Here is a 23,975-nt window from a genome sequence, read left to right on the forward strand (position 1 = left end):
TCAACACACAAGGGGACCGGGCTTTGGACCATTGCTACTCTCTCTTCCGGGATGGCTACAGATCCCTCCCCGCAATCAGATTCCACGCTACAAGACTGTTTTGATCACACGGACTGGGAGATGTTCCGGTCCGCTTCTGATGACGACATCGAGATTTACACTGATAGCGTAACGTGTTTCATCAGAAAGTGCGTAGAGGATGTTGTTCCGACCAAAACAATACGGATCTACCCCAACCAGAAGCCATGGATAAATATCGATGTTCGCACTGCACTTGAATTCCGGGAATGCGGAGGAGCATGAACAAGCCAGTTATGCACTCAGCAAAACTATCAGAGCAGCCAAATGCCAGTACAGGGACAAGACTGAAGGACAGTTTAACACCACCAACTCTAGAAGCACGTGGTAGGGAATTAATATCATCACAGACTTCAAAGGGAATAAAAACTCCGCCGTGAACACCGCTGCCTCTCTCCCGGATGAGCGAAATACTTTTTATGCTCGTTTCGAGGGAAATAACACCACCCTCGTTGAGAGAGCTCTCGCGGCCGAAGCTACAGAGGTTCGTTCACTCTCCGTCTCTGTAGCGGATGTAACCCGATCCTTCTGACGGGTGAATATCCGTAAAGCCATGGGTCCAGACGGCATTCCGGGCCACGTCATCAGAGCATGGGCGAACCAACTGGCTGGTGTTTTTTACGGACATTTTCAACCTTTCCCTCTCCTTGTCTGTGGTCCCCACGTACTTTAAAACGTCCACCATTGTGCCTGTACCAAAGCAATCCAATATCAATTGCTTAAATGACTGGCGTCCTGTTGCTCTGACCCCCATCATCAGCAAATGCTTTGAGAGACTAATCAGAGATTACATCTGCTCTGTGCTGCCTCCATCACTGGACCCATTGCAGTTTGCTTACCGCAACAACCGCACGTTTGAGATCTCCCCAGAGTGGCTCGATGATATTAAGGTCAGGAGACTGTCATGGCCACTCCAGAACCTTCACCTTTTTCTGCTGTAACCACTGGAGGGTCAACTTAGCCTTGTGCTTAGGGTCATTGTCATGCTGGAAAGTCCAAGAACGTCCCATGCGCAGCTTTTGTGCAGAAGAATGCAAATTGTCTGCCAGTATTTTCTGATAACATGCTGCGTTCATCTTACCATCAGTTTTCACAAGATTCCCCGTGCCTTTAGAGCTCACCCCCCCCCCCCCCAAAATGCTTCACAGTGGGGATGGTATTTTTTTCCACTTTAGGCCTTGTTGACCCCTCTCCAAACATAGCGCTTATGGTTGTGACCATAAAGCTCTAATTTGGTCTCGTCACTCCAAATTACAGTGTGCCAGAAGCTGTGAGGCGTGTCAAGGTGTTGTCGGGCATAATGTAACCGGGCTTTTTTGTGGCGTTGACGCAGTAAAGGCTTCTTTCTGGCTACTCGACCATGCAGCTCAATTTTGTTCAAATATCATCATATTGTGCTCCTTGAAACAACCACACCGTCTTTTTCCAGAGCAGCCTGTATTTCTCCTGAGGTTACCTGTGAGTTATTCTTTGTATCCCGAACAATTCCTCTGGCAGTTGTGGCTGAAATCTTTCTTGGTCTACCTGACCTTGGCTTGGTATCAAGAGATCCCCGAATTTTCCACTTCTTAATAAGTGATTGAACAGTACTGACTGGCATTTTCAAGGCTTTGGATATCTTTTATATTCTTTTTCATCTTTATAAAGTTCCATTACCTTGTTACGCAGGTCTTTTGACAGTTCTTTTCTGCTCCCCATGGCTCAGTATCTAGCCTGCTCAGTGCATCCACGTGAGAGCTAGCAAACTCATTGACTGTTTATTCACAGACACTAATTGCAATTTAAAAAGCCACAGATCACCTTGTGTGTGTAACAAGGCCAAACATTCAAGGGTATGTAAACTTTTGATCAGGACCATTTGGGTGATTTCTTTTATCATTATGATTTAAAAAGGAGCCAAACAACTATGTGATGATAAATGGCTTCAGATGATCACTATCCTTAAATAAGACACACAAATTTATTTTGCATGATCAGTCATATTTTCAAAATCAATGGCAAAATTTCACAATTTCTGCCAGGGTATGCAAACTTTTGAGCACAATTGTGTGTGTGTGTGTGTGTGTGTGTGTGTGTGTGTGTGTATATATGTGTGTGTGTGTATATGTATGTATGTCAGTCGATTAAAATATTTAATCATGAATAATCGCATGATTTTACATAATTGTGATTAATCGCAAAATTTGAAAGTGCTAAAAGTTTACTCTATATATACTTTTTTCTTTCAAAATGCATTTAGTTCCTTCTTAGAAAAGAAAAGAAAACATTATTTAACAATAATGTGTTAACATTTTCCAAACAAAGTTTTCCACAGTATAAAAATAGAAATGCACTAAAATAGCACCAATTAAATTAAAAGAACTAGTCCCCATAGGTTAAGTGTTCCTTTCTCCATCACTTCCGACACTGAATCGCTGCTGTGTGTTTGTGTGTACATCAGTGAAATGACCCCTGACACATTGCAACAAATTATATTTATTAGGGATGCACTGATATGAAAATGTTTGGCTGATACAATACTGATTTTAACAAAAAACTATAGGCTGATAACAATACTGATATTTTGCCACTTTTTATATAATTGTTTTTTTTATAAAGAGGTACAAAAGCTTTTTTTGTTGTTCTATCAAGAAATAATTTCCAAAATATCTATTTTCCAGTATATATATTTTCCGATATCTCAGAAGTCAAACTCGGCTGGTTTCAAAGCATTTTGAATGGTTTCCCTAATCATGTAGCCTTTTGGTAAGTGCTGCTTTCACAACTGTCACGTCTGTTTTGTCTGCATTAATGTGAGAACGAGAAAGAATTAAAATGTAATATTACATGTACATATTATGGCTATTATTATTTCTGGATTGTGCATTTGAATTCAGAATTTTTACAAATGTGTTACTAATTCATTATAAATAAACCATCGGTTTTTCATATCAGAGTTTTTTTATGCTTATTTCCGATATGCAGATGGTTTTAATATGTTCAATAGTTGGCCGATAAATATTGGCAGCTGATACATCGGTGCATCCCTAATATTTATGAGTCGATTCTTTTGAATCTAAACAGCAAAACATACAGCACTACCTCCTAAATGAATTACACTTATCAACCACATATTTTTAGTGAATAACGCAAGTCATTAGTTTCGTCATGTGCAACTCGTAATGAAACAAGAATTGTCACTGTGTAAATGCCTTTTTCAAGAATTGTTCTTTTAAAATATAAAATGATCTCATCATTTTGTAAAAGGTGGTTAAGGGCAGTAAATCCAATATTAATTGCATTTTATTACTTGCAAGTATTTTTATCTCAAAAGTACTAAAAGAATCGTTTTTGGACCCGTTAAGGAAACGGAATCATTAAGAGGAATCGGAATTGTAACTGAAATCGTTATATTCTTATGATTCCCATCCCTACTTAAAAGCAGTCCAACTTTTAAAAATGCATCTCAACCCCTGTGTTCGTTTCCATTCCATTGTGCTCCATCTAGCTATTTTTGAAGTCAAGAACAAGTCTTATGTAAATGTCCCCTAAGAAATGGGTCCAATCAGGATGAGATGAACTGGAAACCAGATGAATTATACATGGCTTTCTTAAGACAGATTAATCGACTAGGCATTTAGACAACCCAACGACTAGTTGGTTTTGGAAAATATGGAGTTTTGCACATCCCTAGAGCTGATATGCTGCATGACTAGGGTTTAATTGTTACCCAAATTGCTGGGGAGGACAGTGCAGTTCGGGGGCTTGTTTTTGCTTGCCACCTCCTCCCATTTTCATCTCTTCAGGGGTGAAGTTGTTAGTCAAGCAGTTCATAGTGTTATAAACACAAACGGCAGGCACAGGATAGGGAACCTCTCTGCATCGATTCTGCCTTGCACAGCACTCCACTGCCTTTGAAATTGCTCAATCGCCGGCTATTTGGAAAACATGACGGATGGTATTATTATTATTTTTTCAATTTTTTTTAATTTATTTTTTGTTATGTGTTGAAAGCAGGGAAGGAAAAGCCCATAGATATAGACACCGGCAGCTGTAGGCCCCTCAGGAGAGAGTTAATATGGTTTTGGGGACGCATTTGACTGTAGCACCAGGCGGATTTTCACCAGCTCCAGGATTAACACAGCCAAAGAGTATCTTTTATTCGGGGGATTCTGAGTTTTAAAGGCCCATACTGTGACCGATATTTAAACCTAAGTCCCCCAAAGCTGATAACGGTCATGAAAGGGCAGACCTCAGCTGCCAAGGAGAGAACCTGACTTGTATATTCTAAATTTTTTTTAGTGCAGGCAGGCTTTTGGCATAAAGACATGATCACCACAAGTCCTAGTAAACATGTCACTTCATCAGATTTATGTTGCATCCTACCACATTTAAAAAAAAAGAGAGAGAAGCACTGCAATCAAAATTTTGCATGCACACAAATATCTGCCAGTCTAGCATTTAAAAAAAAAAAAATACAACATAGAAATGTTGTTATCACTAAAGAAAAACAAATACTAGGATTGCCACACAAAACCAAAATGTTGCCTAGCAACTGCAATGAAACTTGTGCTAGAAATGTCTTGCACCATCTGGAAAGATTTTGCTTTAGTTGTGACTGATCTTTATGATACACAGTACACTGACAGTAAAGGAATAGTTCACCCAAATTATGAAAATTCTGTCCTCATGTACTAATCCTCGTATTGTTTCACACCTGTATGACTTTTCACACAAAAGGAGATGTTAGGCAGAATATTAGCCTCAGTCACTGTTTTACTTTAATTGCATCTTTTTTTCCATACAATGAAAGTAATGGTAACTGAGGCTAATATTCTACCTAACATCTACTTTTGTGTTTCATTGAAGAAAGTCATAGAGGTTTGGAACAACATCAGGGTTAATATGTGATGTGGAAATTTAAATGGTTGGGTGAACTGTTCCTTTAACTCTGTCATTTCCATTTTTCTGAATTGATTTCAGATCCCTAGAATATCAGTGTGTTAACATAAAAAAAAAACATTGATATAATCACGATGAAACACAATTGTAATGTGACATGAATTGATGAATGAAAAGCGATTGTTTTTTTGTTTGTGCTCCATTAACTTCATTACAGTCGCAGCACAAGCAACATCTTCTCTTCGGGGCACTGTTTGCCCTTTTAATGAAATTCATCAAAGACTTTAAAGAAAGTGTTTTTTAATGAGGAGTGTGGAGAAATATTGATCGTTTCAGGGGACAGTTGACCAATCGTGCTCCCCACTTCCCCCCAGTAATTAGAGGAGTGTCATAGCACTCAATTAGCAGGTCCGGCTAATAATGTGTTTAATGCTGTGATCTCTCTTCCTCAGGGGTTTGGAGACAGCGCTCATTATGCTGATCACTTGAGTGACAGTCGATTAGTGTCCCATGAAGGATTGTCCCCAACACCTTTCATGAGCTCCAGCATAATGGGTGAGTATCCAAGGTGATTGTGACCCCTTTCTCTCTCTCTCACACTCGTCGTTCTGTCATCAGTCCATTTAGCAATGTGTGGACACACAGTTCTTTCTGAAGACACTTGCCACAGGAAGTTCCAGAGATGGGTGGGGGGAACCATATTTATATATACTGTATATACTGTATTACTATATTACACTCACTGAGCACTTTATTAGGAACACTATGGTCCTAATAAAGTGCCCGACGTGGTCTTCCGCTGTTGTTGCCCATCTGCCTCAAGGTTCGATGTGTCGGTCATTCTGAGATGCTATTCTGCTTGCTACAATTGTACAGAGTGGTTATCTGAGTTACCATAGCCTTTCTGTCAGCTCGAACCAGTCTGGTTGATGTGAACATTAAATGAAGCTCCTGACCTGTTTCTGAATGATTTTATGCCTGCTGCCAAACGATTGGCTGATTAGATAATCATATGAATAAGAAAGTGTACAGGTGTTCCTAAAAAAGTGCTCTGTGAGAGTGTGTGTGTGTGTGTGTATATATGTATATCAGCAAGTAAAGATGCTGACTACCACACCTGGAGTCACAAGTTCGAATCCAGGGCGTGCTGAGTGACTCCAGTCAGGCTTCCTAAGCAACCAATTGGCTCAGTTGCTAGGGTGGGTAGAGTCACATTGGGTTAACCTTCTCAATGTGGTTCTCGCTCTCAGTGGGGCACGTGGTGAGTTGTGCATGGATGCCACAGAGAATAGCATGAAGCTTCCACACGCGCTATTTCTCCACGGTAACGCGCTCAACAAGCCACGTGATCAAATGTGCGGGTTAACAGTCTCAGATGTGGAGGCAACTGAGATTCGTCCTCCACCACCTGGACTGAGGCTAGTCACTACACAACCACGAGGACTTAGAGCACATTGCGAATTGGGTATTCCAAATTGGGGAGAAAAGGGGAGAAAAAAAAATCTTAAAAATCATGGACATTTTATAGTGAAATATGGAATACTTTTCTAGTTATGCTCAGCTCTAAAATATTTTATTGGCACATTTCACATTTTCTTGTATTCCAAGTAGCCTGTATGTAAAAGTATTTAATGTGTTTTCTTTCAAGTTACTTTTGGTGCAATAAGCAATCTTAAGTAGTTCCCCTTAAGACGCAGGGGAAGTGTTTAAAGAATTCTACAAGTGCATTGAAAAAATACAAAATAAAATCGATTCGAATCAAATTTCATTGTGTATAGAATCTAATTGAATCTAACTGAATTTGCCAAAAAATTGCTTTTGAACCAAATCAAAAACCTATTAACCGTGAATCCAATCGATTTGCTTTCAAACCAAAGATTCACACCCCTATTTTATGTATACACTCACTGAGCACTTTATTAGGTACACCTTTACACCTGCTTATTCATGCGATTATGTAACCAGCCAATTGTGTGGTAGCAGTACAGTGCATAAAATCATGCATATATGGGTCAGGAACTTCAGGTAATATTCACCATCAGAATGGGGAAAAAATGTGATCTCAGTGATTTCGACTGTGGCATGATCGTTGGTGCCCGACGGGCTGGTTTGAGTATTTCTGTAACTGCTGATCTCCTGGGATTTTCATGCACAACAGTCTCTAGAGTTTACTGCCAAAAACAAAAAATATCCAGTGAGCAGCAGTTCTGCAGACGGAAATGCCTTGATGAGAGAGGTCAACAGAGAATGGCCAGACTGGTTCGAGGTGACAGAAAGGCTACGGTAACTCAGATAACCACTCTGTATAACTGTAGCAAGCAGAATAGCATCTCAGAGTGCACAACACGTCTAACCTTGAGGCAGATAGGCCACAACAGCAGAAGAGCACGTCAGGCACTTTAGTGAACCATAGTGTTCCTAATAAAGTACTCAGTGAGTCTATGTTTTTTAGTATTAAACAATCAAATGTTGAAATCAAGTTACTTGTAGTGTTTAAATGCAGGAAATATAACAATTACCCTTTACTGCAGGTGTAAAGAGTCCCTTGTCTGGGTCATCCTCTTCATCAAACAGTGACTTGGGTTTGGGTTTAGGAAAAGAATTGGCCACTGGAGACATACTCCAAGGATTCCTAGGTTTCTTAAATTGTAGTGAGTAGAAATAGCATCTCAGAATGCACAACACGTCGAACCTTGAAGTGGATGGGCTGCAACAGCAGAAGACCACATCGGGATTTTATTAGGACCATAGTGTTCCTAGTTAAGTGCTCAGTGAGTGTACATATACACCGATCAGCCACAACAGTAAAACCACCTGCCTAATATTTTTTTTGCGCCAACCCGCATCTCAGCATAGCATTCTGAGATGATATTCTTCTCACCACAATTGTACAGAGTGGTTATCTGAGTTACCGTAGACTTTGTCAGTTTGAACCAGTCTGGCCATTCTCTGTTGACCTCTCTCATCAACAAGGCATTTCCATCCGCAGAACTGCCGCTCACTGGATGTTTTTTGTTTTTGGCACCATTCGGAGTAAATTCTAGAGACTGTTGTGTGTGAAAATCAGCAGTTACAGAAATACTCAAACCAGCCCATCTGGCACCAACAATCATCCATGCGATTATCTAATCAGCCAATCGTGTGGCATAAAATCACGCAAATACAGGTCAGGAGCTTCAGTTAATGTTCACATCAACCATCAGAATGGGGAAGAAATGTGATCTCAGTGATATGTACCGTGGCAAGATTGTTGGTGCCAGATGGGCTGGTTTGAGTATTTCTGTAACTGCTGATCTCCTGGGATTTTCAAACACAACAGTCTCTAGAGTTTACTCAGAACGGTGCGAAAAGCAAAAAACATCCAGTGAGCGGCAGTTCTGTGGATGGAAACGCCTTGTTGATGAGAGAGGTCAACAGAGAATGGCCAGACTGGTTCGAACTGACAAAGTCTACAGTAACTCAGGTAACCACTCTGTACAACTGTGTTGAGAAAAATATCATCTCAGAATGCTGTTCTGAGATGCGGGTTGGCGCTGTTTTGGCGGTACAAGGGGGACCTACACAATATTAGGCAGGTGGTTTTAATGTTGTGGCTGATCGGTGTATACTGTAGGGAGATGTCAAAAGTACTGGTACTTCAGTACAAAGTCTATACTAAAACAAACAAAGAACTGGCTTGATATCTGAGGGCTGTATGATTTACAGATGGCTGCTCTGAAAATTCACATTTGCTTGCATGCTCTATGAAGAGCGTTAGCGCCTCGCGGCCAAAATTGCATCAAAATATCGAAACTATGCATTAGTCCTTAAAGTTTTAATGCAGCCTAATAAACATGCTTGCTGTCTATAATGTCATTCAAATTAATCAAATAACAATATTAACAGGAATAAGTGAAAACCACTTTCTTAATTTAACTTCTCTGTCCTTTATTCTTTATTAATTGTATAGTAAGAAATTCTCGAAGGCAAAATGCCATTGTTTTAATTTAATTTGTTAATATTTATATGGATATTAAGCCTTTTAAATAGAAAGTGTGTTAATTAGCATATTACGTTTTGCTGTGGTATCCAAATTGGTGCTGAAAATCGTAAACATTTTAGCTGGTATTGATATACACTAATGAAATTTTGGTATTGTGACAACCCCTTTTACATATACAGTATATGAGTATATTATTTATATGTACTTTTGTCCCCAGTTTCTGGATCTTCCTGTGGTGTGACAGTCTTCAGGAGTTGACCCTCCCCCAGGGTGGAAGTCACGCCATCAGTACAGTTTTCCATCACAAAAGACTGTCTTCTAACTATCAGAAAAGCCACCGGCTACTTCCAGTGGCACACTGCCTTTTTGAAGAGGAGAGTTAGGAGACAGAGAGAGGAGGGGTAACAGGGAGGTAGTGGTAGTGAAACAAACAGATGGGCCAAAGATCATTTTACACACACTAACCCCCTCAGTCACGGTCTCTTTCAAATCTCTTTCCTCTTTCTGAAGAGGTGTGTGAAAATCTACTGAACTGGCTCCACTTCCTCTTTTGCTTCCAAAAATGTTTGAATTAATTTTCCATCTATATCAGTTTGTGAGTTTGTGCTTGTTTTGCCTGTTTTTACCAGTTGTTTGCTGACTTCACAGACGCAAAACCTAATGCACATTATTCAGCATCAAGATGGTGTGCAGTGCAGATTCTGAAAACTGCACACGCTTATTTCTTTTGTGTATTTCGGAAACATGTTAAGGTTGCGAATAATGTTGTCACTGTGAAGTGATTGTGAAGTTTTATTAAAGGGCTACCTTTTCTAAATACAATTTAATATTTTGTATTCTTTTAAATGCATTAATTTTGGAGAGATGATGATTAGGAAATGGTCAACAGCATTTTGTTAGATATTTATCAGGCTAAGTGACTTGATTAGAGTCACAATGGGGTATTTATCCTTGAATGTGATTGATGGATGATGGTAGATCTAAGGCTTCTGTGTCAGGCTATTGTGATGTGCATGCTCATGACAGCTTTATGGGCAGTGGCTCTTTGTAGCATCACCCTGGAGACTGGTTGCCATGTAAGGTGGCAAGTTTACGGATGGGTGCTGCTGCACGAAGCCCACCGAAACAACATTTCCTCTCGCTGCCAATTGATTATGAATGTGTGTGCATGCTCGAGGTGGGGAGGATGTTTGGTTTTCCTCTGTCCTGTTGATGCAGCACTAATTATGCCTATAAGTAGCAAAATATGGAAATGATCTGGAACAATGATGTGTCAGGGAATTAGACAATCTGATTGTGCTGCTAAATTGCCTGCGCTATCTTGCTGGGATTGGACGAGGAGACCGAGTTTGATCAAATTGAATTTTGGCAGTAATATCTGGGATTTACATGGAATTACCCATTCTGAAAGGTTATTACTCACCAATGAAAAAGACAGAGCTTCAATGCGAATGTAATACAATTAAGCATTACCATCATACGAATTGCATTTCCGAGGGAACCCTGGCTCATGAGCTACTCGTGGGTTTATGTGACCCTTTTTTTTTTCTGCGTGTGCCGTTTAAAAACAGAGCCGTGGTAATGTAAGTGGATTATCTCAAGACAAATCCCGGTGGTCTGCAGTTTCTTGTAGGAAATAGAAATCTGAGGCTGTTGCTTGTTTTTTTTTTTTACCTTGTCAAACTGTTTTTGGTTGCTGAAACCTTCACAAATCTCACTTTTTAAAAAAATTTTTTTATCAGACACCCCAATATTATTTTTTACCCTACCACAAAGAATCTGCAATTTCATATGAATTAAACAAGCAAAGATCCAATAATGCACCAACAACAGATAACAGATTAACATTGGAGTGGCATTTTGTTCTTGTTTGTATATGACATAAATATAAGAAATGTTTCAGATTTGGTTTTAAGAAAACATTATTGAATGCTTCTTTCATGCCTGTGGGGGCCGTATGCGTTGACCTGGTTCCATCCGCTCTGGAAGTGAAGTGCAACATGTTGAGAGCAGCTTGGGGTTACCTGGGGTCAGCTATTGTGTATGATAATGGACTTGTTACAGTTTTTAGTGTTAGGCAGATGGCTTGTAATGACTGTTTATTTGACATAACATTTTAATTAGAGTAACCGCTGCTTGTTCTGAATAATAGAGATGCATTTTAAAGGTCACACTCTGTTCGGTGGCGTTTGTAATGGATTTGTTAAAGCTGAATATTGTATAGTACTGCATATTAGAAGTGATATGCAGAAAGTAATGCATATCCGTTGGCTCTGCTGTGCATTCAGTTTTTCAGGGTTATACATGAGTAGAAAGATATTTCACTTTGTTGCGTCATCTTAGCGTATGGTGCATTTACACCCCAGGAATAGCTAAGTGTGAATGTGTGTATTTGTACATGCGTCAGTGTGTACGCCCGTGTGCGTATGCAAGGATTTATGCGTGAACAAAGCCCATGAGAGTAGGGTCTGTGTCAGGGTTGGCCCAGGGGTCAGAGGTCAGTCAGTGTGCAGCACACGTGCCGGCGTCCTGTTCCAATCCTCTTACCCAGCATCCTCCTTGCCTCCCTGTCTGCACGTGGCGCTCACACTGTGACGGCTAAAACCGTCCAGCGCTGTACACGATCTTCAGTCTGATGACCTCAATTAATGCATAATAACAAATGGGGCTTGGCGATGATATTGAATATTCACAGTATTTTTGCCGTGACTAGTTTGGTGAGCCTTTCTTGTCTTACTAATATGAGTGTGAAGACTAGGGCTGGGTATCGGGTACAGCTTTCCCGATTCGATATAGATGCATATGGGTATATTTCAGTTATAATGTCCCTTTTGCTTACATATGAAAGAAATTCTCTCCCGGCTAATGGTGTTAATTATTCAGGGGACCTTCTAACTAGGTACAATTATGAAAACTAATTAAATATTTTAGTTTTTCATCATTTTTATCTAATTTTGGCATTTTTTTAAATGAACAAATCCATGTATTCAATCAATAAATAAGATATTATATTTCATAAATAATTTTTTGTTACATTTATTGTTTAATTGCATAATTTTTTTACTTTTTACAAGTATTTACAATGATTTGTTTGAACATGTGCTAAAACCGTTACTGTCTCTAACAAAACCGGCATTTCTGTAAAGTGTCTGTAGATAAGCACATGTTGACGAGAGAGACTCTAATTGCTTTATCTTATCTGTTGCATGCATGATGTGAATTAAATGTTTATTTTTTGTTTTTGTTTTTGATCAACAACTGTCTGTAGAGAACAGAGAGGGTATTTAAAGAGATATTATTCAATGACAAATGGATTGTGTGGATCTTGTCTTCGGACACATATTACACGGAACAACTTTTACTCTCAACACACAGTGAAAGGATTTTGCTGCTGAATACTCCACCACTACTACACAAGTATTGGTGATTTAAATGTAAACATTTACCAGCCGGTTGCAAAATATATACATTTTAGTCGCATAGCACGAAATTTGGTCGCTGATGCGAGCGATTTCCTCTCATTGCAGTGAAGGGTTGCACATAGTAGAGTAAAAGATCGATCTTGGGATTTAAGAATCGATATCGAGATCGTTCAAACGAATATTGCGATGCATCGGAAAATCGATATTTTTACCCACTCCTAGTTGAGACAGAGATGTTTAATAGCGTCTCTGTTTAAAACGTCAATTGCAAAAATGGCTGTAGAATTGGTACATTCAATTATTTTCCATGAATCTGTTCCATCCGTTGAAACTATCCATTTCAGTTATGTATTTAAAACTCTTGGTTAATTCTTTGTTTGATTCTGCATGTCACTGCATGGTATTTTTCATATACTGTATTTAAATGTTTTAGTAAAAATGTGTAGGTTAATATTGCTGTTTATTCCTGTATTGTTATATTGGTGTGTATATATGCATTAAAAAGTTTGAATCTAATTGGCAACAATGGCCGTTTCATCAAACTGATGGTTTCATTGATTAAAAAATAATAATAATAATCTTAAGCAATTTCAGAGCTAATACATAAATTATTTATTTATTTATTTTTATCCCCTTTTCTCCCCATTTTGGAATGCCCAATTCCCACTACTTAGTAGGTCCTTGTGGTGGCGCTGTTACTCAGCTCAATCCGGGTGGCAGAGGACAAGTCTTCTGAGACCGTCAATCCGCGCATCTTATCACGTGGCTCGTTGTGCATGACACAGCAGAGACTCACAGCATGTGGAGGCTCATGCTACTCTCCGTGATCCACGCACAACTTACCACTCGCCCCATTGAGAGCGAGAACCACTAATCACAACCACGAGGAGGTTACACCATGTGACTCTACCCTCCCTAGCAAATTAGCCCAGTTGCTAGGGAGGGTAGAGTCACATGGTGTAACCTCCTCGTGCACACCTGGATTTGAACTCTCGACTCCAGGGGTGGTAGTCAGCATCAATACTCACTGAGCTACCCAGGCCCCAGCTAATACATAAATATTAAGATATACAGTATATTGAATATAGTCAAAAGTCTGAAAAATATTACAAATTTTTTGCTGTATCAACCAACTCTAATCACACACCTTGACCATTAAAAATGCAGTTCTACATAACAGACTATTTCTATTCCATTTTCAGAGGCCTAAACAGATTTTATACATAATTTGTGTACCATTTAACCCTGTTACAAATTTGAAATAAATTTGACATTGATCAGCCAACCATAGCGTGCTGTGCAGCCCGTATAATTTTAAAGCATGCATGTGCATGTGTGTGTGTGCACCAATTCTCATGTGTGTCTGCTTCTAATGTGAGGCTGGAGCGTGTTGCATAATGATGACTCTATGTTGAAGTTTTAAGCAATATTTAATAAGGCTTAATGCAGCTTTAGATTAAGGAGAAATCTGCATGCACATAGAGAATCCTGCTTCTTCAGCGCAGCCAGTATTTACTGGTCAAACAGATTACCATCACAAAAGCCAAATTAGTTTAGTACTTTTGTTGACATTCCAAACTCCATGGGTAACATTTGGCACAGAGAGAGCTGGCCTGGCTTTAGACTTGATGAAACGGGCTACAGCTAGACACGGTACATGAGTTTTAAATTGAATGCTCGGGGAAATAAAGCTGCAATCAGTTGTACATGTGTTTTGCTGTAAACTTCCTGAAATCTAAGGTGAAGCTTGATGTTGTGCAGCTCAGGGGGAAGCTTGTGATTTGCTTTAGATAGGAATAATACACATGCATGATCAGGAAGCTGTGTTTCCTGGCAAAATTCTCACCTCGACTACAGTCGAGAGCTGCTCTTGAGGGGTCACGCTCCTTTCCAGCAAACTTCTTTACTGAAAGCACTCCTTTAAATAGTCATAAGCAGGCCCACACTGAATCTGTGCCCGCAGAATCGTTTGCAAATTTCTACACATCCTCTGCCATATGCATCTTTGTTCATGAAATATTTTGCCGAATGTAATAATGCCTTCAGCTACCAATATAAACATAGTATTCTCAGCTCCATTTAACATATTTTACTGTGTTTAAATCCATTCCACAGAAAAGATTTTGCCACAAAATAGCCTAAATTTGACCAGCTGTGATGACAGAATTACACTTTTATATTTAGCAATGTAAATCTAGCAACATGGAAACATAATGGTGGATATTTCTTTTGCTGTTGGAGCCAGTTTCCCATTCACAGCTATAGAAGTTTATCCCACTGTAGTTTACTTCTGCGTTCCAACCCCGGAATTGTGAAATGGCTCAATAGTCTGTAGATTCCCTCTGGGCCTGTCATCAGTTTACCCTCGTTAGTGATCAGTGAGCCTTCATAAAGATCACACTTTGACTCATATCAGTCATTTGTGGTCCTGCTGTTCCAACATTGATCTTCAGCATTTGTCTGCTTTTCACTGTGGTTTTCCTAAAGCCTCCTGGCCCCTTTTCAAGAAGACATGGATTGGACGTTTGACTTCACTCGCTCACTGCTGAGATGAAAGTTTAAAGTGAAGATTTGAGAGGGCCTCTGATGAAGTCACTGAAGTTACTATCTCATTGAAGAATTCTGAATGTATACATTCAGTCACATTGATGGCTAAGCATCAAAGACAACAAGAGAGAGAGGAAGAGAGTATATTACAAGGACATTTCCGGACTTTATTGTATCTGAGAGATTCTCTTTTTGCTTTTTGAAGCCACTCATGAAAAATTTCAGTTGGTTTAGATTAGTTGATTGTATTTAATGACCCTGAGCTAGTGTGTGTGTGTTTAAGCATGTGACTGTGTGTTTGTCACTTGCCAGTGTTTCAATCCATGTGCCTGTCTGTATTTTTAACAATGCTGACAATGCTTGTGGACGCTCTCACGTTCCTGTGGCCTGCTGCACATCCTCTCTGTTCTATTAAATATAATCTGCTTATTATTAGTAGCAGCATCAACACACACACACACACACACATACACAGCCCTGCTTACTATTGCAGTGATTCAGTAGGACTTGGATTTCTTCTGCAGGGTCTAACACTTCTGTGTACACGTCTTTATTTAGCTGTGTTACTCAGAACTGATCTCAGAAGACTCATCGTGTGATGTGACAGTATTACACACAGCAATAGCACCTGTGTGATATCTCCTGCGAGATAAAATCTATAAGTAGACTTAATGTAACCCAGGAGCTTGTGTTCCTCACTTGGGGCATTATAAGGTTCTCCAACTCTCCCTCAGGTCATACCTTCGTTCCTGTCTCTTCTTCAGGGAGGAAGATCATGCTTGGTCTGCCACCTCTCACCCTAGTGGCACCTAAACACTATTCTCGCAGGAGGGCTGTATAGATATGGCAGTAGATATTGTTAAAGAAGTGTTGATGTGGAGTGTTCTGGCCTTGTTGGAAGGTGTTGTTGGTGTTATAGTTGTAGACTTGGCAACAGAAGGCAAGGGTGAAAGATGCTATCTCAGATGCTGAGAGTGCTTTACACTGGGGAGTAAACGATAGATTAGCCAGGGCAATTATTTGTCAGCCTATATTTGGCCATTTTGAGATTATCACCATGGCAGATAACTGTGGATTAGCACCTTCAGAGTGCCTATTTCTTGTTGAATGTTTTTTATTTGTTTGTTTAAAATTAAAGTATTGTGTAAAATAAAGGTTAATTAAATTTCAGTAGTTTTTGTATGTCTCACATTATTGAATTGTATTTTTTATATACATATGTTATATGCAATGTTTCTCCCAAACCTACTTAAACTACTACTTAAAGAGTAACTTTTTTTTTTTTTTACGAAAATATTTAGTTAAGCTAAAAAGGTTTTTTTATGACAAAGAAGGGAAAATATCTGATTATGAAAGCAGAAACAAATGAGATTGCCAATAACTGCTGACATCTCCAAGTGCCAAACATGCTGCACTCGACAGCGGTACTTAACATTTCATATGCCGTCAATCATGTACTAGGGATGTGCACAAGTAGTCAACTAATCGAGTAATCGTTCTGCACCAGGTAGTCGACTATTAAAAACACTACTCGAGGGGGCCTGGGTAGCTCAGCGAGTATTGACGCTGACTACCACCCCTGGAGTCCAAAGTTCGAATCCAGGGCGTGCTCAGTAACTCCAGCCAGGTCTCCTAAGCAGCCAAATTGGTCCGGTTGCTAGGGAGGGTAGAGTCACATGGGGTAGCCTCCTCGTGTTCGCTATAATGTGGTTCTCGCTCTCGGTTGGGCGTGTGGTGTGTTGTGCGTGGATGCCATAGAGAATAGCGTGAAGCCTCTACATGCGCTAAGATGCACAGATTGACAGTCTCAGATGCTGAGATTCGTCCTCCGCCACCCAGATTGAGGTGAGTCACTACGCCACCATGAGGACTTAGAGCGCATTGGGAATTGGGCATTCCAAATTGGGGAGAAAAAAAACAAAAAACACTACTCAAATATTGCAAATTGAGTTGCCTTTGCACATTTGCCTGGTATGGGCAATGCTGAATTATCTGGATCTGAGTATTGAGTCCACTGCAGGGCACTCTGGATGTGTGTCATCAAGTAAAGCCTACCTACCTACTCTGTTGGTAGCCGGTTCTTGGAGTTATGCATACCAACGGACATGGGTCTGCTATTATTGTGGAAAAAAAACTGCAAAGTGGTACGAGAAACTTGGAAGCTTAGCAGACCAGTATGCGTGTATGTGCGTGAAATATCTTAACACAGGCAGAATTTCACTTTCACCACTGGTTTTCTAAATAATAACATGTGAAATGATACAAATTTGATAATCTTTATGTAGAGTTTATCAGAGTTTATATATGTGCATTACCCTAATGCCATCAGTTTTGTTTCTATGTAAGCTCTGGGTGAGTGCAAAATGTTTTTTAATGTTATTTTATAATCTTAAAAAAAAATGTTTTTTTTATTAATGCATATTGTTAATTTTATATTTATCCCCAAAAGAAAAGCACATTTTGCTGAAGTAAGATCATTTCCAAACTGTTCTTGGTAACGTTTGAATATAAATGTAACTTATGTGTCATACTTGTTATTTTTAACTGACATATTAATTTACGTATAATCGATTAACGTTTTTTGTGGGTTAGAGTACTCAACTACAAAATGAAACTCGAAAATGCCCAGCCATATCATCACCATTTTAAATATTGCCTGTTGCAAAGTCTCACCCATTTGAGAGCTCAACCTATCATCTTTTAAAAAAGCCGGGCTTTCAGGCGGGACAATAATTCAGTAGACAGTCAGATGAAGATCCAATGCAAATAGTGCTCATGAAGTTCCCATAGACTTGCAGAGAAGCACGACATCTGGGCGGATCCAAAATTACGTGTTTAGAGACATTTGAATGGTACAGGTATCTACCATAGACATAGGCCTTGCGTCAGATGACTTTGGACATATTCATGTGGAAAAAGCGGGTGGCATTACTTAAACGTACAGTGCAATAAAGATGTGTGATATTTTACACTTTTATTTGCTTAAATATTGAAATGCACATTTCAGTATACATTTGTAATTTATATAGATTATTTGTACACATGTTCAACTCATCATTGCCACAATTTGCATGAAATTTTAGGGGAAGCCATGCCTCCTGTGTAGTCTTAAAGCAATCACCACAGATATATACTGTAGATATATTGCCATTATATTGCCATTATATCGGTCATTGATCACCATTGGCCATCTCTGTCAACTACGATTTTATACCCACACCAAGGTAGTTATATCAAAGATGAAAATAGATGGTTTGAGTCAAGACCAAAAATGTTATACTTTCAATACTACTATACATCAGCCTTTCTTCTGCAAAGGTTTTTGAAAGTCTAAAGGAGGGTTCCCACACATCCAGGAAAACCTGGAGTTTTCAATGCAGTCTTCCAGTCATGGAAAAGTCATGGAAAATGAGGAAAATACCTAAATGTCCTGGAAAATAATTATTCATCCTGGAAAATATTTAAGAGTAATGAAACCGTTTGACTGTGTGGCTAACTTGTAACATGTACACAAAAACATGGTAACGATCAGGACTCGGGATATTGCTGGTTTTTAAACTACAAAAAAAAAATATATATAAGTTGTAAACTTTAGACAATGGTTGATGGTCAGAATGGTGATTTTTTTATTTTTTTTTTATTTTATTTTATTTTATTTTTTTTTAAATAAATTCACAATCCGAGGTGGTAGCATGGTGATGCAGCCTTTACACCTTGGGATGTGAATTAATTTTCAATAATAAATGAACTTTCTGAGTCCACTTATACCCACATGTAGGGCCCTTTTTTTTCTTTTTTTTTCTCCCAATTTGGAATGCCCAATTCCCAATGTGCTATTAAGTCCTCGTGGTCGTGTAGTGATTCGCCTCGATACGGGTGGCGGAGGTTGAATCCCATTTGCCTCCGCGTCTGAGACCGTCAACCCGTGCATCTTATCACGTGGCTTGTTGAGCGCGTTGCCATGGAGACATAGCGCATGTGGAGGCTTCACGCCATCCACCGCGGCAACTACACTCAAGTCACCACGTGCCCCACCGAGAACGAACCACATTATAGTGACCACGAGGAGGTTATCCCATGTAAGTCTACCCTCCCTAGCAACCGGGCCAATTTGGTTGCTTAGGGGACCTGGCTGGAGTCACTCAGCACACCCTGGGATTCGAAATAGCAAACTCCAGGGGTGGTAGCCAGCATCTTTTACCACTGAGCTACCCAGGCCCCCACACATGTAGGGCCCTTTGATTTCCACGATGTGAAAAAAAGGGACAGAATCACTGAATCTAGTTGTAAAAATGGATTAGCTATAAAATGCGGAATGTCTCAGAATTTGACATATTTGGAACGAAAATTTTTGTGTAAATTAGGAATGTGCCAGGGTGGTCTACTAGTCATCCAACAATCGACTAGTCGATTAGTAGGATCGACTTCTAACATTTCTATTTTTAGTGGTGGTGGTTTTGATGGCAGACACATTTCTCAAATTAATTGAGAGACGTCACTTCTTGGAGAGAGATTTCTGTGATGATAGCTTGTTGTACTTAACAGTGAGCCTAACGGAACCTAATTATACTTTTAATGGTTCCTTAACACCACTAGTCGACTAGTCATTCAGACAACCCACTGACTAGTCGATTATGAAAACTGGTAGTTTTGCACATCCCTAGTTTGAATGCCCAAATAATCAAATTAAAATTGCGTTATGTCCTAGTGTGATAATTAAACTGCAAAAGGCTGCGTTTTAATTAAATATGTAATCTGCATGTGCTGCACACTTCAAAATGAATGTGTGTAAATGTGTGAAAAAAATAACCATTCAATAACCACAAGATACATCAAGACCTTGCCTGTGTTTTTGCTTAAATATTATACCCGTTGGGCACATAAAATGTCCTGGAAATGTCCTAGAAAATTGTGCCTTGAAAATAGTGGGAACCCTGTAAAGTTATAGCCACAATTCAGATAGGTCCATTTACTTAGGGGAATTATACATTCTGTACACACTGCTCTATATAATGGAGTTTTGGCTGCATGCTAGGAATAGTGCATTGTTTTTGTATGTCACACAGGTGGTTTGTAGTCATTTAATCTCTCTCAGTGCACTTACTGTCGTGTGCATAATAATTGTGGAATGGCACACTAATTTCTGAAATTTGCATTCTAACTTTCTGCCTGCAGTGCGAGTGGTGTTATCGTGGTGCTCCCGCGCATGCCGCGCTGCTAAATGAATTCTCCATGCATAAGAGAATTGTTCTCATCTGTTTCTCATCTCCTTTTGATTTAACCTAATGGCTTTCCAGGAAATGAAGTTATGCAGTCATTTAGTGACAATGCAAAGTGTGCAGAGCGTTTTGTAGCCCGGGATTTTTTTCTCTGTACACAAGAAGAGCAGCAGAGTGATGCCAAGATGCATCTCTCTACGCTTTTGTTTAGCAGAGGGAGGAAGAAGCAATTTGTCCCAGTGCTCGGCTTCTCTATACGTATCTCTTTCTGTGTGTTATTTATTTATTTATTTGCTTTTTAATTAGTCCTTAAGGCTGAGCTAGGAGCTGTACGTTGTTCAGTGGCTCCCTGGTGTGTAGCAGCAGAGGCAGGTGTGTGTGTGGGGCCTCTAAGGGCCGCTCCTCTGGCTGCCGCTCTGATTGTGACCAGGTGCTGCTCAGGTGCATGAGCAGTAGAGTGGCGGCACAGCACAGAAGGGCCGCAGGTGCCGCCGAGAGTGCATGCTCTCTCTCTTTCTCTTTCTCTCTCTTGCTCTCTCTCGCTCTCTCTCTCTCTATTTCTCTCCACCTCCTCCCTATATATAGTTGAAGTCAGAAGTTTTCATACACCTTAGCCAAATAGATTTAAACTCAAACAATTCATGACATTTAATTGTAGAAAACATTCCCTGTTTAGGTCAGTTAGGATCACTACTTTATTTTAAGTATGTGAAATGTCAGGGGCCTGGGTAGCTCAGCGAGTATTGATGCTGACTACCACCCCTGGAGTCACGACTTCGAATCCAGGGCATGCTGAGTGACTCCAGCCAGGTCTCCTAAGCAACCAAATTGGTCCAGTTGCTAGGGAGGGTAGAGTCACATGGGGTAACCTCCTCGTGGTCGCGATTAGTGGTTCTCGCTCTCAATGAGGCGCGTGGTAAGTTGTGCGTGGATCGCAGAGAGTAGCATGAGCCTCCACATGCTGGGAGTCTCCGCGGTGTCAAGCACAAAGAGCCATGTGATAAGATGCACGGATTGACTGCTCGGAGGCAACTGAGACTTGTCCTCCGCCACCCGCATTGAGGTGAGTAACTGCGCTACCATGAGGACCTACTAAGTAGTGGGAATTGGGCATTCCAAACTGGGAGAAGAGGGGATCAAAAAAATTTAAATAAAAAAAAAAGAACGTGAAATGTCAGAATAATAGTAGAGAGATGATTTATTTCAGCTTTTATTTCTTACATCACATTCCCAGTGGGTCAGATGTTTACATATACTTTGTTAGTATTTAGTAGCATTGCCTTTAAATTGTTTAACTTGGGTCAAACATTTTGGGTAGCCTTCCACAAGCTTCTCACAATAAGTTGCTTGAATTTTGGCCCATTCCTCCAGACAGAACTGGTGTAACCGAGTCAGGTTTGTAGGTCTCCTTGCTCGCACATGCTTTTTCAGTTATGCCCACAAATTTTCTGTCGGATTGAGGTCAGGGCTTTGTGATGGCCACTCCAATACCTTGACTTTATTGTCCTTAAGCCATTTTGGAGGTATGCTTGTGGTCATTGTCCATTTGGAAGACCCATTTGCGACTGAGCTTTAACTTCCTGGCACATCTTGCTTCAATATATCCACATAATTTTCCTTCCTCATGATGCCATATATTTTGTGAAGTGCACCAGTCCCTCCTGCAGCAAAGCACCCCCACAACATGATGCTGTCACCCCCATGCTTTATGGTTGGGATGGTGTTTTTCGGCTTGCAAGCCTCACCCTTTTTCCACCAAACATAACGATGACCATTATGGCCAAACAGTTCAATTTTTGTTTGATTAGACCAGAGGACATTTCTCCAAAAAGTAAGATCCTTGTCCCCATGTGCACTTGCAAACTGTAGTCTGGCTTTTTTATGGTGGTTTTGGAGCAGTGGCTTCTTCATGCTGAGCAGCCTTTCAGGTTATGTTGATATAGGACTCGTTTTACTGTGGATATAGATACTTGTCTACCTGTTTCCTCCAGCATCTTCACAAGGTCCTTTGCTGTTGTTATGGGATTGATTTGCACTTTTTGCAACAAACTATATTCATCTCTAGGAGACAAAATGCACCTCCTTCCTGAGCAGTATGATGGCTGTGTGGCCCCATGGTGTTTATACTTGTGTACTATTGTTTGTATAGATGAACGTGGTACCTTCAGGCATTTGGAAATTGCTCCCAAGGATGAACCAGACTTGTGGAGGTCCACAAATGTGAAACAATCTGTCTGTAAACAATTGTTGGAAAAATTACTCGTGTCATGCACAAAGTAGATGTCCTAAACGACTTCCCAAAATGATAGTTTGCTAATAATACATCTGTGGAGTGGTTAAAAAATTAGTTTTAATGACCTCAACCTGAGTGTATGTAAACTTCTGACTTCAACTGTATAAACCTCCATTTTATCTCCTCCTGCCTGTCAGTCATTCCCTTCTCTCTGTTCTTACTAGTGCACTATTCTCAAGCATATCTCTCTTCTCCTATTATGTCACTATGACTCTTCCACTGTTCACACACATGTACTCACCCTAAATATCTGCCTGTACACTTTGCAGCACTGAAAGTGTTTTCTTTAAAGGATTAGACCTAAATTTAAGTCCTCATTCAGTGATAATCTTTTGATAATCTTTTGTTACAGTGAGCGGATCATTGGGTCAGTGAGTTGAACTCAAGAACCAGATCAGTCCGATTCGTGAACAAATCATTCACATCAGTTTTGTGAACTAGATCAACTGATTTTGTATGCTTTTACATGCACAGAAATATGCTGATAACTACCAAAAAAAAAAAAAAAAAAATACAAATACAAAAAGTTATCTGGTTGTTTTCTGTTTTTGATATTAAAACGTAAAGAGGTATGCTCATAGCACTTGCACACATTGGATAAGCGATATAATAAGATAATGTGAATTTGGGGTAATGGGCAAAAATCTACCTTTGTTGATCGGTATTTGCTTTAATATTATGACTAGGGCTGGGTATTAATACAGATTTCCAGATTTGATTAAATTCCAATTCACAAGAATTTGATTCAGATTTTGGTTCTATGTCGATTCATATGACAGTTATAATTAGATTTTTGCTCAAATATGAAATAAATTCTCTCCCAACTAATGCTGTTAATTATACAGGGGACCTTCTAACTAGGCCCGTTATGAAAATATTCATTTTACAAATTATATTTTATGTTTTTCATCATTTTGGTCGCACAAAAAATTTACAAATCCATGTTATTCCATCAATAAATATGATATTTTATTGCTTTTATTATATTTTGTTACATGTTTATTGTTTAATGCATAATTTATACTATTTCCAAGTATTTACATTTTGTAGAACACATGCTAAAAATAGGTACTGTCTCTTTAATAAAACCAGCAGTTCTGTAAAGAGTGTCTGTAAATGGGGGCATATAAACGAGAGAGGACTCAAATGCTGTCTTTATCTCATCCGTGCTATTCGTGATTAGAATTAAATGCTTATTTTCTTGTTTTTGATCATCAGTAACTGTATAGAACAGAAAGGATATTAAAAGAGACATTAATGACAAATGGATTGCGTGGATCTCGTCTTTGGACACACATTACACAAAACTAGTCAAATCATATTTTCACTGTCAACACGCAGTGAAAGGATGCTGAACTTCTTTGCCAATGCACTACTCAATCATTGGTGAGTGAAATCTGAACATTTACCAGCCACAGGAATTTTTAGTCACATAGTGTGAAAATTGGTCTTGTATGCGAGTGATTTACTCATATTGTAGAGGGTTGCGCATAGAGTAAAAGATCAATCTTGGTATTTAAGAATCGATATCGAGATCGCTCATATGAAGGTTG

The 23,975-nt window shown here is 39.5% G+C and overlaps 1 protein-coding gene across 2 annotated transcripts in view; it reads left to right on the plus strand.

The window, feature by feature from the left end:
* The window catches only part of tcf12 (transcription factor 12), a 161,811-nt gene that overhangs the window by 49,580 nt on the left and 88,256 nt on the right, over positions 1–23,975 (plus strand). For both annotated transcript variants that reach the window (XM_051652619.1, XM_051652628.1), the window contains exon 5: positions 5,412–5,514. In XM_051652619.1, coding sequence (XP_051508579.1) covers positions 5,412–5,514 — 103 coding nt within the window. The remainder of the gene's footprint in view (positions 1–5,411; positions 5,515–23,975) is intronic.

The sequence above is a fragment of the Myxocyprinus asiaticus genome, chromosome 2, assembly GCF_019703515.2.
Source record: "Myxocyprinus asiaticus isolate MX2 ecotype Aquarium Trade chromosome 2, UBuf_Myxa_2, whole genome shotgun sequence".
Lineage (NCBI taxonomy): Eukaryota > Metazoa > Chordata > Actinopteri > Cypriniformes > Catostomidae > Myxocyprinus > Myxocyprinus asiaticus.